The sequence below is a fragment of the Chamaea fasciata genome, unplaced genomic scaffold (assembly GCF_029207755.1).
Source record: "Chamaea fasciata isolate MVZ Bird 193981 ecotype frontalis unplaced genomic scaffold, bChaFas1.0.hap1 SCAF_17, whole genome shotgun sequence".
Taxonomy (NCBI): domain Eukaryota; kingdom Metazoa; phylum Chordata; class Aves; order Passeriformes; family Sylviidae; genus Chamaea; species Chamaea fasciata.
In genome coordinates, this window is record NW_027094102.1 from 229,106 (window position 1) to 242,496 (window position 13,391).

Sequence of the window (13,391 nt, forward strand, 5' to 3'; positions counted from 1 at the left end):
ATAACATTGCACATTCACAAAACAATAGCTTGCTCCCATTCAGCTAAAATTTCAGCTCAAGACTTCTGACGACAATAAACTACTGCATATAACATTCCTTAAGGTTTGGTATTTTAACAAAGAACAGGACATTACAATTGCTCTGTATACTAAATCTGACACAGAAGCCACAGGAGGAAAAGAACATCTGGAAAACTCTCACACATATAAATTGGATCCAAACACCTAAGGAACAATGGACTCATTTCACAGGTGCACTGAACTGCATGACCAGTAGAGCCAGAAGTCTGGAGTCTGGCCTTCGACAGTAAAAAAATGAACTGCTGGAGCCTAACTAACACATTAGTGACTACAGCTTGGTAAGTCATTCACACCCTGTCTGCAAGAACAGTCATAGTCCACAGACTAACTTATCCTGACAGCCCTCTGGGCTGCCGGGACACGAGGTAACGCCACTGTGATAACACACATTAGCATGTGGACCCATTTACCTTCACCCCTTTGTCCACAGAACAGCTACAGTCCTTTGAAAGGTGTTCTCTCACCCATACCTGCATGAGGGAGCAACGAAACAGTCAATCTTGCCAAGAGTGGGGAATTCTCTGGAGACAGCCATGCCTTGCCTTTGCACTGCTCTGGTAAACTTACAAATTCCTCTCCTGTGCATGTCAAGACCATGTATTGATACTGCCCTAATTCTTTTTCCGGTTAATTTCTCCTATGTAACATGTATCTAAAGTGAACATATTGTCATATCTGCCCATAACAGTTATGCAACAAGGGAGACGACACACAATCAATGAACTTTATGCCCATATACACACAGCCTGCCCCCAGTCATAAATGTACGTGTGTTTTCCCAGTGTGTTTTTGTTAAGAGGAGGGATGTATTGAGTTAAGAGAATTTTAGTTTCCCATCACTTTATGTAATTCCAAGTAACATCAACAAAACGAATTAAAGAGAGAATTCAAAGCAAAGCAAATTGTATGTATTTGAAAAAGGCCAATCTGTTACGTACACTGTAGACTCTCATCACTAATGAATCCCAAACCACATCCTCTTTGGGAAATAAAACACTAAAACAGCCTAGGTGGTTTTCTTAGTCGGGAATCAATACAGAACACTTGAATCAGCAATTTCCTGACTGACAGTCAATCTCATAAATGCTGAAATAAAGCTTTGAGCAAAGGCCACAGAAGGAGCCATTTGATTTATACACTGGCATTGATGATGAGGTGAAGGACAGTGACACACTGAAGGTGTTGAGCTTAGCCCAATTACAACTGCTTACTTGCAGTCAGGGGTAACAATGCCTACCTGGCCAAGCTGCTCACAAGCTGTTTGATACTCAGCTCGCTGACAGAGATCTTTCACACGCTGGTACTTGGGTAGAAAGTTTTCTTCTTGGGCATCTACCTTCTCATTCTCCCTTTTATGCAGCAGTTTACTGGAAAAGAAAAAAAATATATTCTTACGTTAATATTAACTCCAACATACAAATACAGTTAGCTGAAAAGACTCAGAGGAGTAGTTATTTTCCAAGTCCATAGCATCTCTGGTAGCCAAAACTTAATAATCCGGTAGAAACTAGCATTTAGCCTGTCCAATAACACACAAGTTATTCATGTCCTGCCCTCAGGGTGTGTACAAAAACATATAAAATCAAGACACCGCGTTACATGCCTGAGTGACAGGCAGGGACAACTGCCAGTACAGAGAGACCACATCACCTTCTACAGGGCTGCACTTTGCAAACCCCTCATGCCCCCACTTATGCATTAAGGCAGGGGTGCAGAGGGAATGGCCAGCAGGAGAAGATGCAGAGAGGAAGGGTTGTTCCTAGTCCCATGGTACAAGCAGGAGGGTGGGGAACAGCAGCTGAAAGCAAAATGGGATGCCTCCCCCTCTCTCAGTCCAAGCAAACTCCCCTTCCCCCACCACAAGAGCACGTTTATGCAGGTTGTAGGCTGAGGCCATCCATTCCCTCCAACCACACAATCCCTGCCATTAGGCATACTGCAGCCTGTCCCTGCTGGCACAGCTAAACGGCTTTAGACTGCAGCAGAGTGCTGCTTTGGCCTCAGCTATTCAACATCCTTCCATTTGAAAAGACTGAGCTTTGTGATTAACACTTTCCTTACCCTCTTTCCACTAGGAACGAGTCTCTCCACACCTTCATCTTTTTCTTTAAGTGAAACCTAGGAGGAAACAAGGAGAGGAAGACAATTTCCGCAAAACCAGCAACCAAGTTATGCCCCAGTTTTCTCTCCCACCCCTAAGTCCAACAAGAAACTTGCCATGTAACTGCTCAAGAGGACATCCAGCTCTATGAAGCAGGGACATACGTCTCTCCACTGAAAACCACATATTTTTCTCAGAGGAACAAAATCCACAACAGGTTTACACAGTATGATTTCTTCAACACAAGCATGCTTAAGGCACAAGGGATTAACTAGATTTTCCTTGTTCACAAAGGATCACAAATTAAATCAGGATTTCCTGACTGAAATTTGGGCTCTTACCCTGCATCAACCCCAAAAGTATCCTATTCTAAAGCATCTGCACCATTCCCCCTTTCCCTCCACCCAGCTACTTGTAAAGCAAATACTTCTCCTTCCCTTTTCCTTCTGATTTTCTCTTGCAAGCATTCTCTAGCAAGTCTAATTCTCTCAGCCATTTTCCAGTGAAAGTACTGATGGAAAGTCTTAAATAAAACCTGCAGTTTTTAGTGCTAGCCTGCCTTTATATTATAGTTTGATACACAACCAACACCTTCAATCACTTATTCAATATGAAATGCTTTGCTACAAATGATGCCACAAAGACATTTACATCTATAACTTATATACCTAAAGACCAGCCCGTGTAGCCCTCTCACTTCTACATTTAGTACATACAGATGCCGTGTCTGCCACACATCCAGAATATGAACATGCCAAAGTGAAAACAAATAACCAAAGTGAGTTGGATATGCCAAGCAGTCTTCAGACGTTCCAGCGAATGATGTACTCAGATAGACGGTGATTTTATTCTCTTTTCCTTTAAATTTTCTACATGCTGCTGAATACTTGTTCAGTCTCTTGTACAATGCAGATGCATGTTTCCACGAAACATTTCCATTTCTTACCTATTTACTGGTCTCTCAGAATCCAGCAGCTTTAGAATGGATTTACCATCCATATCAGACGGAATATCCAATCCAGCAATATCTAGAATTGTGGGTGCCAGATCAATATTTAACACAATGTGAGGATTCCTGAAAAAAAAACATAGGACAAAAGAGTTCAAAGTCTATACAACAACGCTAAGCAACTCCAGCTTCCACAGAGTCCAAGGACCTGAAAAGGCTTGTTTCGTGACACCTGCAAATAAACGCGGACAAAATCTGATTCTTTTCCATGAAGGGAATTAACATATAATGTATAGATAAGTTGCATAACCCCAAGGGAACTAATACAAATATTTAAAACTATAATACATAGCATTTTTGAGAAAGCAAAGTAGTTCATTAGGTAAAGTTAGTTAATTTTCGCAAAAGACAGTCTAAAAACCATTGGGAAAAACTGTTTGGGTGTCTTGCAGAATCAAAACGTCTGCCAAATATGCTGACAACTTTCTTAAAAAGCAGATTTGGCATGGAGCACATGCTTTACCTGTTTCAAAATCTGGCACAGAAATGAGCACCTCAGATCTTGTCAGAGTAGGCATGTTCTGAAGAGAACGTGAGAAATATATTGCTAGGCACTAGTATCAACTAAAGAAGTGACTGTTAATTTACAGTGCGAGACAGAAAAAGGAAAGAAATGAAGAAAAAAGCAGCACAGGGGGAACAGTTATGAAGTAAAAAAGAGAGAAAATACCAGCTGGAACTAAAACAGTCTTTCAAAGGGCACAAGTTTGCACATTCTGCAAAAACTTACAAACAGCCATCCTCTGGTACTTCGCAGAGTATGGCATGTGCTCCTCGGCCACCACAGTTAACAGTATATCTGAATTCAAACTGACTTTAAATTTAGATAAAACACTAGCATCAACTCCCGAGTAGTCAGAGAGCTTCTATCCCCAAACCTACTGAACTGTCACAGCTAAATACGAGTTCATATATCAAAGCATCTAGCTCTGATAGGTGAACTCATTTCCATCCAGTCCAGAATTCAGTAGCGAAAAGAATGCCCGAAATTTTGCATCATGTAACTTGGTTTTACTATAGGCCTGCTTTTGCACAAGTGTTTTCCATTTATGTTCACAGAATCATAGAGTATCCTGAGTTGGAAAGAACCTACAAGGGTCTCTGAGTTCAACTCGCGACCCTGCACAAGTCTGGACAGCCACAAGAACCCCAACATGTGCCTGAAAGCATTGTCCAAAACGCTTCTTGAGCTCCGGCAGGCTCAGCGCCACGACTGCTTCCCCCCGGCAGCCTGACCATCCTCGGCGAAAGAGCATTTTCCTAATATCCAGCCCAAACTGCCCCCACCAGAACTTCATGCTGTCATCTCGGGCCCTGTCACTAGTCACCAGAGAGAAGGTGTTGGTGCCTACGATTTTGTTTCCCCTCAGGAGGAAGTTGTACACTGCTATGGGCTCTCCCCCTCAGTATCCTCTTCTCCAGCTGAAAAAGTCAAGTGACCTCAGCCACACCTCACAAGGCTCCCTCCAGACCCTTCAGCATCTTCATAGCCTCCCTTGGCGTTCTCTAGATAGCTTTATATCCTTCTAATATTGTGGTGTCCCAAACTGGCCCCCGCACTCAAGGTGAGGCTGCCCCAGAGCAGAGCAGGACAATCGCCTCCCCTTCCCGGCCAGCCATGCTGGGCCGGATGCTCCCCAGGACACGGCTGGCCCTCCCGGCTGCCAGGGCACTGCTGACTCAGACTCAGCCTTCTGTGGCCCAGGAGCCCCAGGTCCCTCTCCAAGGCTGCTCTCCAGCCTCTCTCCCCTCAGCCTGCCCGTTTCTCCAGGGTTGTCCTGTTGCAGGTGCAGATTCCAAAGCTTGTCCTTGTTAAACTGCAGACAGTTGATGCTTGCCCATCTCTCTGATTTATCACTGTCTCTCTGCAGGGCCCCTCTGCTCTTGCAAGGGTTGGCAGCTCCCTCCAATTTAGTATTGTCAGCAAATTTACTTAGTATTCCTTCATGTCCTGCACCCCAGTTGTTTACTTTGTTGAACCTTAAACACTTGCTTCAGCCATGTGTGTTGAAGTTGAGCGTGTAATTACTCACAATATTACATATATGAATACTGTTTATCAGCTGTGTGCTATTGCTTTTCTTTAATTCTTAGAAAAACAAGGATTAGAAATCTAAAAAGACCCTCAACTTCTTAAAAATGGGGGGGGGGGGAATAGAACAAGCATACTGCTACACAGTATTCTATAGCACTCAGCATATAGAATCACTGCATTATGACGTGCAGGTACAAAGGGACGACAGGACCAGCTGGGCTGCAATAAATGTTAGTGCAGAATTCCAGCTCAAAATACAGGACAGAAGAAAGCTGCTAAAGTCACACTATTTAATGAGCTACTACTTAAAAATTACTAGCTCTTGGAGAGCGTAAGCAAACGGGCACTGACAAAAGCAGAGGTGATGAATTAAATTGATGTATCTGATTTGATTTTAGTTCCTAGCAGCTATGATGTACCATATCTGGCAACAGAAATGAGAGGTTAGTAATGACTTGCTAGGGTGATTGCTGTTAGAATTTCCCTGGTATCAAAAGGGAGTCATGACAATTATTCTGCAGGAAAAACATAAAGGTTCACACAAAACACATGACTGAAGTCCTACCATTTAAAGAAAATCAGGCTGAGAGGGAAGATCTATTTATTATCTGATGATGTATTCCCTCTCAAGGTGTTTTATCCTGTTCTTCCTATTTGCTCAACTGTGACAGATTCTCTTCTGTTAAGACTCTGTCAGGCTATTTCAATTCTAGCAGAGACATGCTTTCATCTTCAGAAGTCTTTGAAAAATAAAATTCAGTGGGAAGGTTTCGGAGCTTTTATGGATATCTGGGTGTAAAGATCCTTGAGCTACAGTAGACACAATGTGACTGGTCTCTAGCTTGTTGCAGAAGCCCCAGCTCAGTCACTTGGGCCACGTTAGCACTGACTCTCCAGGAAGGCCAAAGCTGCAGCCAAAGGAAAAGAGGGAAGGTTTTTAGAAGGCTATTCCAGCTCATTTGAAATATGGGCTGCTGCAGACAACACTCTTTCAGTGCTGACATAATATATTTAACCCCAAGTAAGGAATCCCTCCCTGCTCTTTAGAGAATATTGGTTTTTTCACATGCAGAACTGCTGAAAATAAATCAGAAACAGTGTAAAATCTACAGAATTTAACATTTTTCTGCCTTCAGATAAGGTGAATCAGTGAATTTAAACAGCATATGGAATGAGATGTTTTTAATAACTATTTGCTGTCACATTACACACTAGATCCATTCCTCTGGGCTAAATAAAAAAATCATGTGTGGAAGATTGCGTGTGTTCATTATGCTAAAACATGCACACTGATACAAATATTGGGCAGCAATTTATAGCACTCTGTCCAAAATCATTACCTAAGTGCAAATATTTGCTATCTGAAATAATTGCTTAGAAAGTGTATTTACTTAATTTTTTAGCTGATCAAAGCAACCATTTTAATTAACAGTTACACTCTGTATGCTTGTGTGCATCCAGCAAACAGCTCTAACCATGCACTCGCAAAGAATGAGCCCAAAAGAATATTTTATGGATGATACTGTATGAACTGGTCTTTATAAACTGAAACAAATTACTCTAATGTTCAGCAATAATTACCTACAGTATATTTTTTAAATTTGAACTGACAGTTACGTGCATGATTTGCACTCCTCAAAAGAATGCATTTCCTAGATTGGACAAAATTCAACGTGATCTTTCAACGGTATCCGCAGAAGTGCAGAGGCTTGTGCGGCACACCCATGCAAGCAAAAGGGCAATGGCCTTGAGTTTGCTTTACCATCCTGTGCTATCAGTTCTGCTTTCTGAGAAGACATTTGTTTCTCCCAAAGGTAAGCGGGACGGGCAGGACTTTGTGCCTCCACTTGCCTGCCAGGTCAATACAACTAGAGATGTGAACACGAAGTTTTCAGGACACAACACACACAGAAGCAAAGAACTTACAAGGACCCAGCCTCCACATTTGGTCCTCGGACATAGAAAGGAACTCTGATATCAAACTCATATGGCATGGACTTCCCTTTCACCAGCCCAAACTGCCCAATGTGATAGCCATGGTCTGCTGTGTATATCAGATACGTATTTTCCAGTTCTCCCATTTCAGCCAACATATTGTAAATCTGAAAAAAGGCAAAACAAAATAGGAAATTTATTCCACTGAGCAGCTCTACATGTGGAATGCTGGGTATCACTTTCTGCCTATGTGTAACATACAAATAACAACAGCTAAGGATGGCACTGAGTTATCACAACGAACCACTCTAAATAATACATAATCACATCTTAAATTTACTAACTGAGTGTTGTGGCTACTACAATACAAATTTCTGTTTTAAGGTAAAACACATTAGCATGCCATTTCAAAAATGTTTGGGTTCAGTATTTTGCATGAGAGCTGTCAACACAGTACTAAATCCATACAGTAACAGAGATAAAAGTTTCAAGGTGTCATTTTGAAATTTTCTCTCCACTTCTACCTTTTTCTTGCAGCAAGCAGTTTTAATGAAATGACAGCCCTTTGAATCTCACACATATTCAGGCAGCACTCAACAACCTTGCCTTCAGACAAAGGACTCCCCATTATGCAGAATATTTGCAAAACATCTTCCACACAAAAAATCGCTCAGTCATACTCTCTCACCCTGGAGAATTATGAGGAGATTTAAATGTGAATGCTTCTACAGATTTACGTAAGAAATTACGTGAACTTACCAACTTGAGCATCAAAGATCAATTTTTATGTGCAATTTGCGCTTGAGAAAGGTGAGAAGGTGGTGGGATACCACCAAAGTGGTGACTCACACTAGCGCAAAACATCAGCACAGGAGAAAAACTGTTGTGTTGGTTTGGGAGTTTATTCAGGTTGCTTTGTTTGCTGGTTCGGCTTTTTTCACTTTTTGGTTTCGGGTTTTTTTGTTGGGTTTTTTTTGTTTGTTTGGTTGGTTGGTTGGTTTTTTTGGGGGGATTGTTCTTTTTTTGTTTTGCTTTTTTTGAATGTGAGAGGGTTTTTGCTGTTATTTCTTTTTAAATTTGAAAGATTATTAACCCATGTAATTCAATAGGAAAAGATTGGGCTAACTTAGTAATTAGAACTAAAAACCAACCTAACTGATTTTGCCTGCAGTGAATCACCCAGAGTGAAATCCTTTTACTAAACAGAAAATCCAAATTGTGTAGTAAAATCACTGATTTCCCTAATGCTGTTATCTGATCCATCTAAACACTTCATTAACATGAAGCAGAGATCATATTTGCCTGAATCAGTAATTATAAGACATTAGTAACAAGCTTATGCAATGCTATCTAAGTAATCTCATTTTTGCCTTAGAGGACTACTCTAATTTTATGTTCTAACTTTTTTCAATAAGAATGCCAAGAGATAAGCAGAAAAACTGCAACACCTTTAAATCTGCAAAACCATTCTTTTTCAGTATAGCTTTCAGTGAATCCAGACATTTTGCTGAAGACACATAGTTTGCATTAAGAAATCTCGTTGTTACATGATGCAGACAATTTTAAAAGTACCAATCTATGTATTTATTTACTTCCAGTATTTAATCTCCTGGGATGGGTTTACCCCGGGGTCATTCCACTTAGGACGCCTGTATCATCCCTTTTTGCTGCTGTTGTTTTTGTCTCGCAGAAGCTCAGCGTTACGGGATCAAAACAGACACACATTTAGGTAGTTATTTCCATCAGGTTGAAGGATGACCTTTTCTTTATCAGAGGATACATTTTTAGGATTTGTGATAGGTAGTTTTTCAGGCAATCCCTTTCTCTTCCCCTTTATCAGTAGCGGTTCTGGGGCAACAAGTCAGCTTGTTCACACCACCCAACTCAGGGGACCTGTCTTCGGGAGATGAGGAACCTTACACATTGAATAAAGAGACAAACTGATCAGAGGTGAGAGGATTACACGCTATTAAAAAACTGACCCAGTCCTCTTGCTCCTTCTTTCTCCCTTATCTTCGTACGAAGGACAATGTGGAGCTTAACTCAAGAAAGAAGCACCTGTTTAGCCAAAAAACAAAACAAACCAGAAGCGCCTATTAATCTTACCATCTCCATAGAGTCATCCACAGACATGAGTGTTTGAAGGCGCTTTCTCTGCAGCATGTTCGTGAACTCCATGTGGATGGGTTTCATGGGACCAGTATACCTCATTATCCAGTGCTTGTCTGGGTTTGGAGCATAATTGTAACTGGGAGTACTAAGGAACAGAGAGAAAACCACGATGTTTTAGCCAAGTAGAAAAAAGTCGTAGTAACGAATTTTAATTTCTATTTGATCAACACTACAGGAAGTACTATCTGAGGTGCACGAGAAAATATTAAGATCACTTTTGAAGTGTCTTCTACTTTCATGTTATGAAACATGAGAAAATGAAAGCCACTCGGGGGGAATTAAATCTATGAAAAGATTAAACAGACCTTATGTTTCCAGGGATTTCAGACTAACAAGCATACATTTCAAGGCCAAGAGACAGCCTCAGAACCCTTAACTCCACGAGTATGATCAGGATGAAGCGTGTATTACAGAGCTTCTACTCCTGCAATCGCTTTGTTTTCACTCTGCCCACATTAGCACCAAATGCTGTCTTGTGCAAGCTGTTTAAAAATAACTATAGAACTTGCTGTAAAAGTTCTACCATGTTTTCTAACAGCTTTTTGGAGTTCAGCACGACTGGTTACTTGAATACTTTCACACCTATGCACCAGAGGAGCACAGGCACTCTGCCCTACTACTATCCAACTGCATGTGAGCAGCAGAATTGGTCACACAGATGGATTTTAAAGACCTGTGAAGAAAAGTGGGATGAGGAAATAGGGCTGTATTTCGAAGACTCATTCCAGCCACCAACTCCTTGGCCTGAAGTCCCTGCAAAATGCCAAGAACCTGTCTCAATGCCCCCCTGGAATTTCACTGTTCCGCCAAATTCTCAGTCCTGGGACATGACTAAAGTGATGAGGAAAAATATTGTCTATAACAGTTTCACATGGTTGGAAGTCCCAGCAAACACTTTTCTATGCATAATTATACTCCTTTAGTTTAGCTGAACCTAAATAAAATATTTATTTCACCACCATGATGTCAACTCTCTTCATCACCAACTCACTAAAAGCTATTATTAAAGCTTACATTTGCAAGAAATACTGTTCTTACATACTATAATCCTTATTACTTCTGGTTGAAGACCGTGTTTTACAATTTCTTCACATCATGGCTCAATCACATAACCTGCAGAGTCTAAGCCATTAAAATTTACTTTTCCTAGGTAATTCTTTCATACAAAATATTTTTTCATACAAAGCAGTATACTCAGTCTAGGCAAATGCACAAGCCAAGAGAGTGACACAATAACACAGGAAAAAATACCAAATACTCATTTATTTACCTCTTAGCAACACAGAATTTCCTGATAAATTCCTATTTGGGAAATTCCTGCTTTTGGTTTTGTATAGGCAATGGTGCAGCAAGGTAAGTTACTAAGCTAAAAAAAATGTAAGTTGAAACTTCTCATTGAAATACTGCTTATCTAATGTATCTTTGAACATGACATCTTATGAGATTTAATATAAATATTAAACTAATAATCTGAGAGCAAAACATTTTATGCTGAAAGTCTCTGTCAGATGCTATCTGAAAAATGTGCACAGGTGGCAAGGGGAGGCTTCTTCATGCAGGGAGGAAAGGGCTGGCGCCTGTTCTCTCTGTATTGTTAATAGTCTCTTGATTTTCAGAATGTTATTGTGGTTGAAATAATGACATTGCTTCTTTGAAAATGCTGACCTTTATGGAAACTGTTGCTATGTGATGCCCAGGATGAATCAAAAATGCTTCGCAAACGCCTTTTCCGCTTACTTCGTGATTTCCTGGCTGATTTGAAACCTCCCGCTATTTAATCCAATCAAAGCCCACCATTTTCTCTGATTACCACAAATGTAACCCTTTAATCCTTAACAGATTTGTCTCTCTTACGGGAAAAATACAAAAATTAACATTCCTAGAAGGTAGCTGAGACAACTTCTTAGAATTAACCTGAAGGGGAAGCCCCAGACAGATTGCATTTGACCATTCGCTCTGTGAGTAATTTTCAAAAAAGACAAGACTGCAGAGACGCACGCGGAAAGGAGCTCTGCGGAATGAGATGGAGAGGGTCTGCAGCATAGGGCAGCATGGTCACACCAGCCAGAACAGGGTACAGAAACAAGAGAACAGGAGCATAAATTAGCCAAAGTACTTACCAGAGCTCAGAAGCAAAGCAGCACCCTGACTAAAATCCATACCACTGGCTTTCAGCTATTACTGCCAAGGCCACACGATGCAGCTTGTACATCAGTCAATGCCAAGCACCACCATCACACTTTCCCTTGGCTTTTCCTTTCCACAGAATCCACTGACAGACTCTACCAGGGCTGCCGCAGGAAAAGGTGGAGGGTCGCACCACATGGTGCCCTCTGCTTTGGGGGACTAGGCAAAGACTTTGTTCAGGGCGTGGCTTCCTGCTTTAGGGCAACCTGGAACTGTTCCACCTGCACTCTGATCCTTCCTTACAATATCCACATGACAATGAAACTGCAAGGACTGCCTGCAGCCCTTCGTCATTGACAGATTTATCTGACACTGAGATGCCTTGGAATTTGGAGCAAGGGGAAAAATGGAAAGTAGAGAACTAATTTGCATCATTCCCTCACCATGTACACGTTCTGCATTTTCACATTCACTCCTAAACCCAGGCCAATGAAAACTGCAGCAGATTACTATTATGATTATCATTATTATTGTTATTGTCATTATGCAGTGCTGGAAAAATTGTTTAGAAGACAGCTGTCAATTTCTTTGTGTGAGACGTACATGAAGTCCTATTTTATGTTCATATGCAAAAGAAAAACATGGTTCCTTAATCCACCAGGACAGTTTCTTTTTTTACAATCAAAGTTTCTTTTCACAAAGTGATACTTCCTGTGTAATTGTTATCGCTGTAAGAAAAGTCATTTAAACAAAAAAAGTGTAATTACTTTATAATTAGGAAGATAAACCTAATTAGTGTGAACAATAAAATTTAAAGTACTAGCAAAAGAAAAATAGATGTATATCATCTGTATTTTCCATTGCTTCAATCCTTCTACTCTTTTTCATTCAGCTAGGAAGTAAATTGCTACAGCATATTGCATGATAATCGTCTCCGAGATCCAAATGCCTTCCGAAGGAACCTAATAAAACTAAGGTCAATACTGCATGTAAGCCACGAGAAGTTGTTCATTGGGCATTTCTGTAATTTTCATTTCAAAGGAAATGAAAGAGCGTAAGTTGGCAAACACACCAGAAACACTTCACTGCTGTAGATCTGTGCCACAGATTCTCTTGGACACAGCAGAAAATAATGACATATATAATTCTAAGTTACACAGTAACCAGACAATACAACAAAATAAGGTTTTTCTCTCAGTCTCTATTTTAAATAAAACAAAAAAGCTCAAATGTCTCTCACTGGACTTTGGACTAGGCCTGAGAAGCCTCGGCCACCAACTGACAATTATTTCCACCAGTTCTCAGCTCTTCCACAAACCCAAAGTAAACCAGAATTCCCCTAAAAAAGGGAGGGGGGAGGGGGCAACACATGGGAAGAAAGTTACAGGTGTTGAACATCAAGGAAGGCATGAAGCCAGCAATTAGAACTGTAGGAAGGTTTTCAGTTGCATCGAGAGGTGATTTGGGAGAAGCATTCATTTCAGCTCCATGTGAGGAGCGACCTGTAATGCAGAATTAAGAGCTGTACATTCAAAATGTCTCTGTGCTATGACCAGGAAACAGCCCAACATGGAACCTATGAACATGTTCCTTCAGGAACCAGGTGGTACTGCTTCTGGGATCTGTTCAAGACACTGCACCATGTACAGACATACTAGCTCATCCAGAAACAGCCTGTGCAATTTTTGGTGCTGCAGGCCTGTATTTCCGTCCTCTCCATACACGAAACAGGAGGAATACGTATAGTGTACTATAGTTTGTAAATCAGGACAGGGAGATAGAGTTTCTTCCCCTGAAGAGATTATAATCCAGGAGCCAGATTTTGTTCACCCTGTTCAGAATAAAAAGTGCTTTACTTCCCAAATAGCCTGTAGCAATGTCCAATGAATTCAACATGAGTCTTTTCATTTGTCTCCATGAGCTACAATTCT

The 13,391-nt window shown here is 40.9% G+C and overlaps 1 protein-coding gene across 7 annotated transcripts in view; it reads right to left on the reverse strand.

Annotated features, from left to right (window-relative positions):
* Positions 1–13,391, reverse strand: part of SULF2 (sulfatase 2) — an 82,772-nt gene that overhangs the window by 21,384 nt on the left and 47,997 nt on the right. For 6 of the 7 annotated variants that reach the window (XM_066199301.1, XM_066199300.1, XM_066199302.1 and 3 more), the window contains 5 exons: positions 9,268–9,418; positions 7,153–7,328; positions 3,129–3,257; positions 2,143–2,199; positions 1,319–1,448 (listed from right to left, as the gene is read on the reverse strand). In XM_066199301.1, the coding sequence (XP_066055398.1) occupies positions 1,319–1,448; positions 2,143–2,199; positions 3,129–3,257; positions 7,153–7,328; positions 9,268–9,418 (643 nt within the window). Of the gene's footprint in view, positions 1–1,318; positions 1,449–2,138; positions 2,200–3,128; positions 3,258–7,152; positions 7,329–9,267; positions 9,419–13,391 lie in introns of those variants that run through there. The other variant, XM_066199305.1, reaches the window with a different exon arrangement.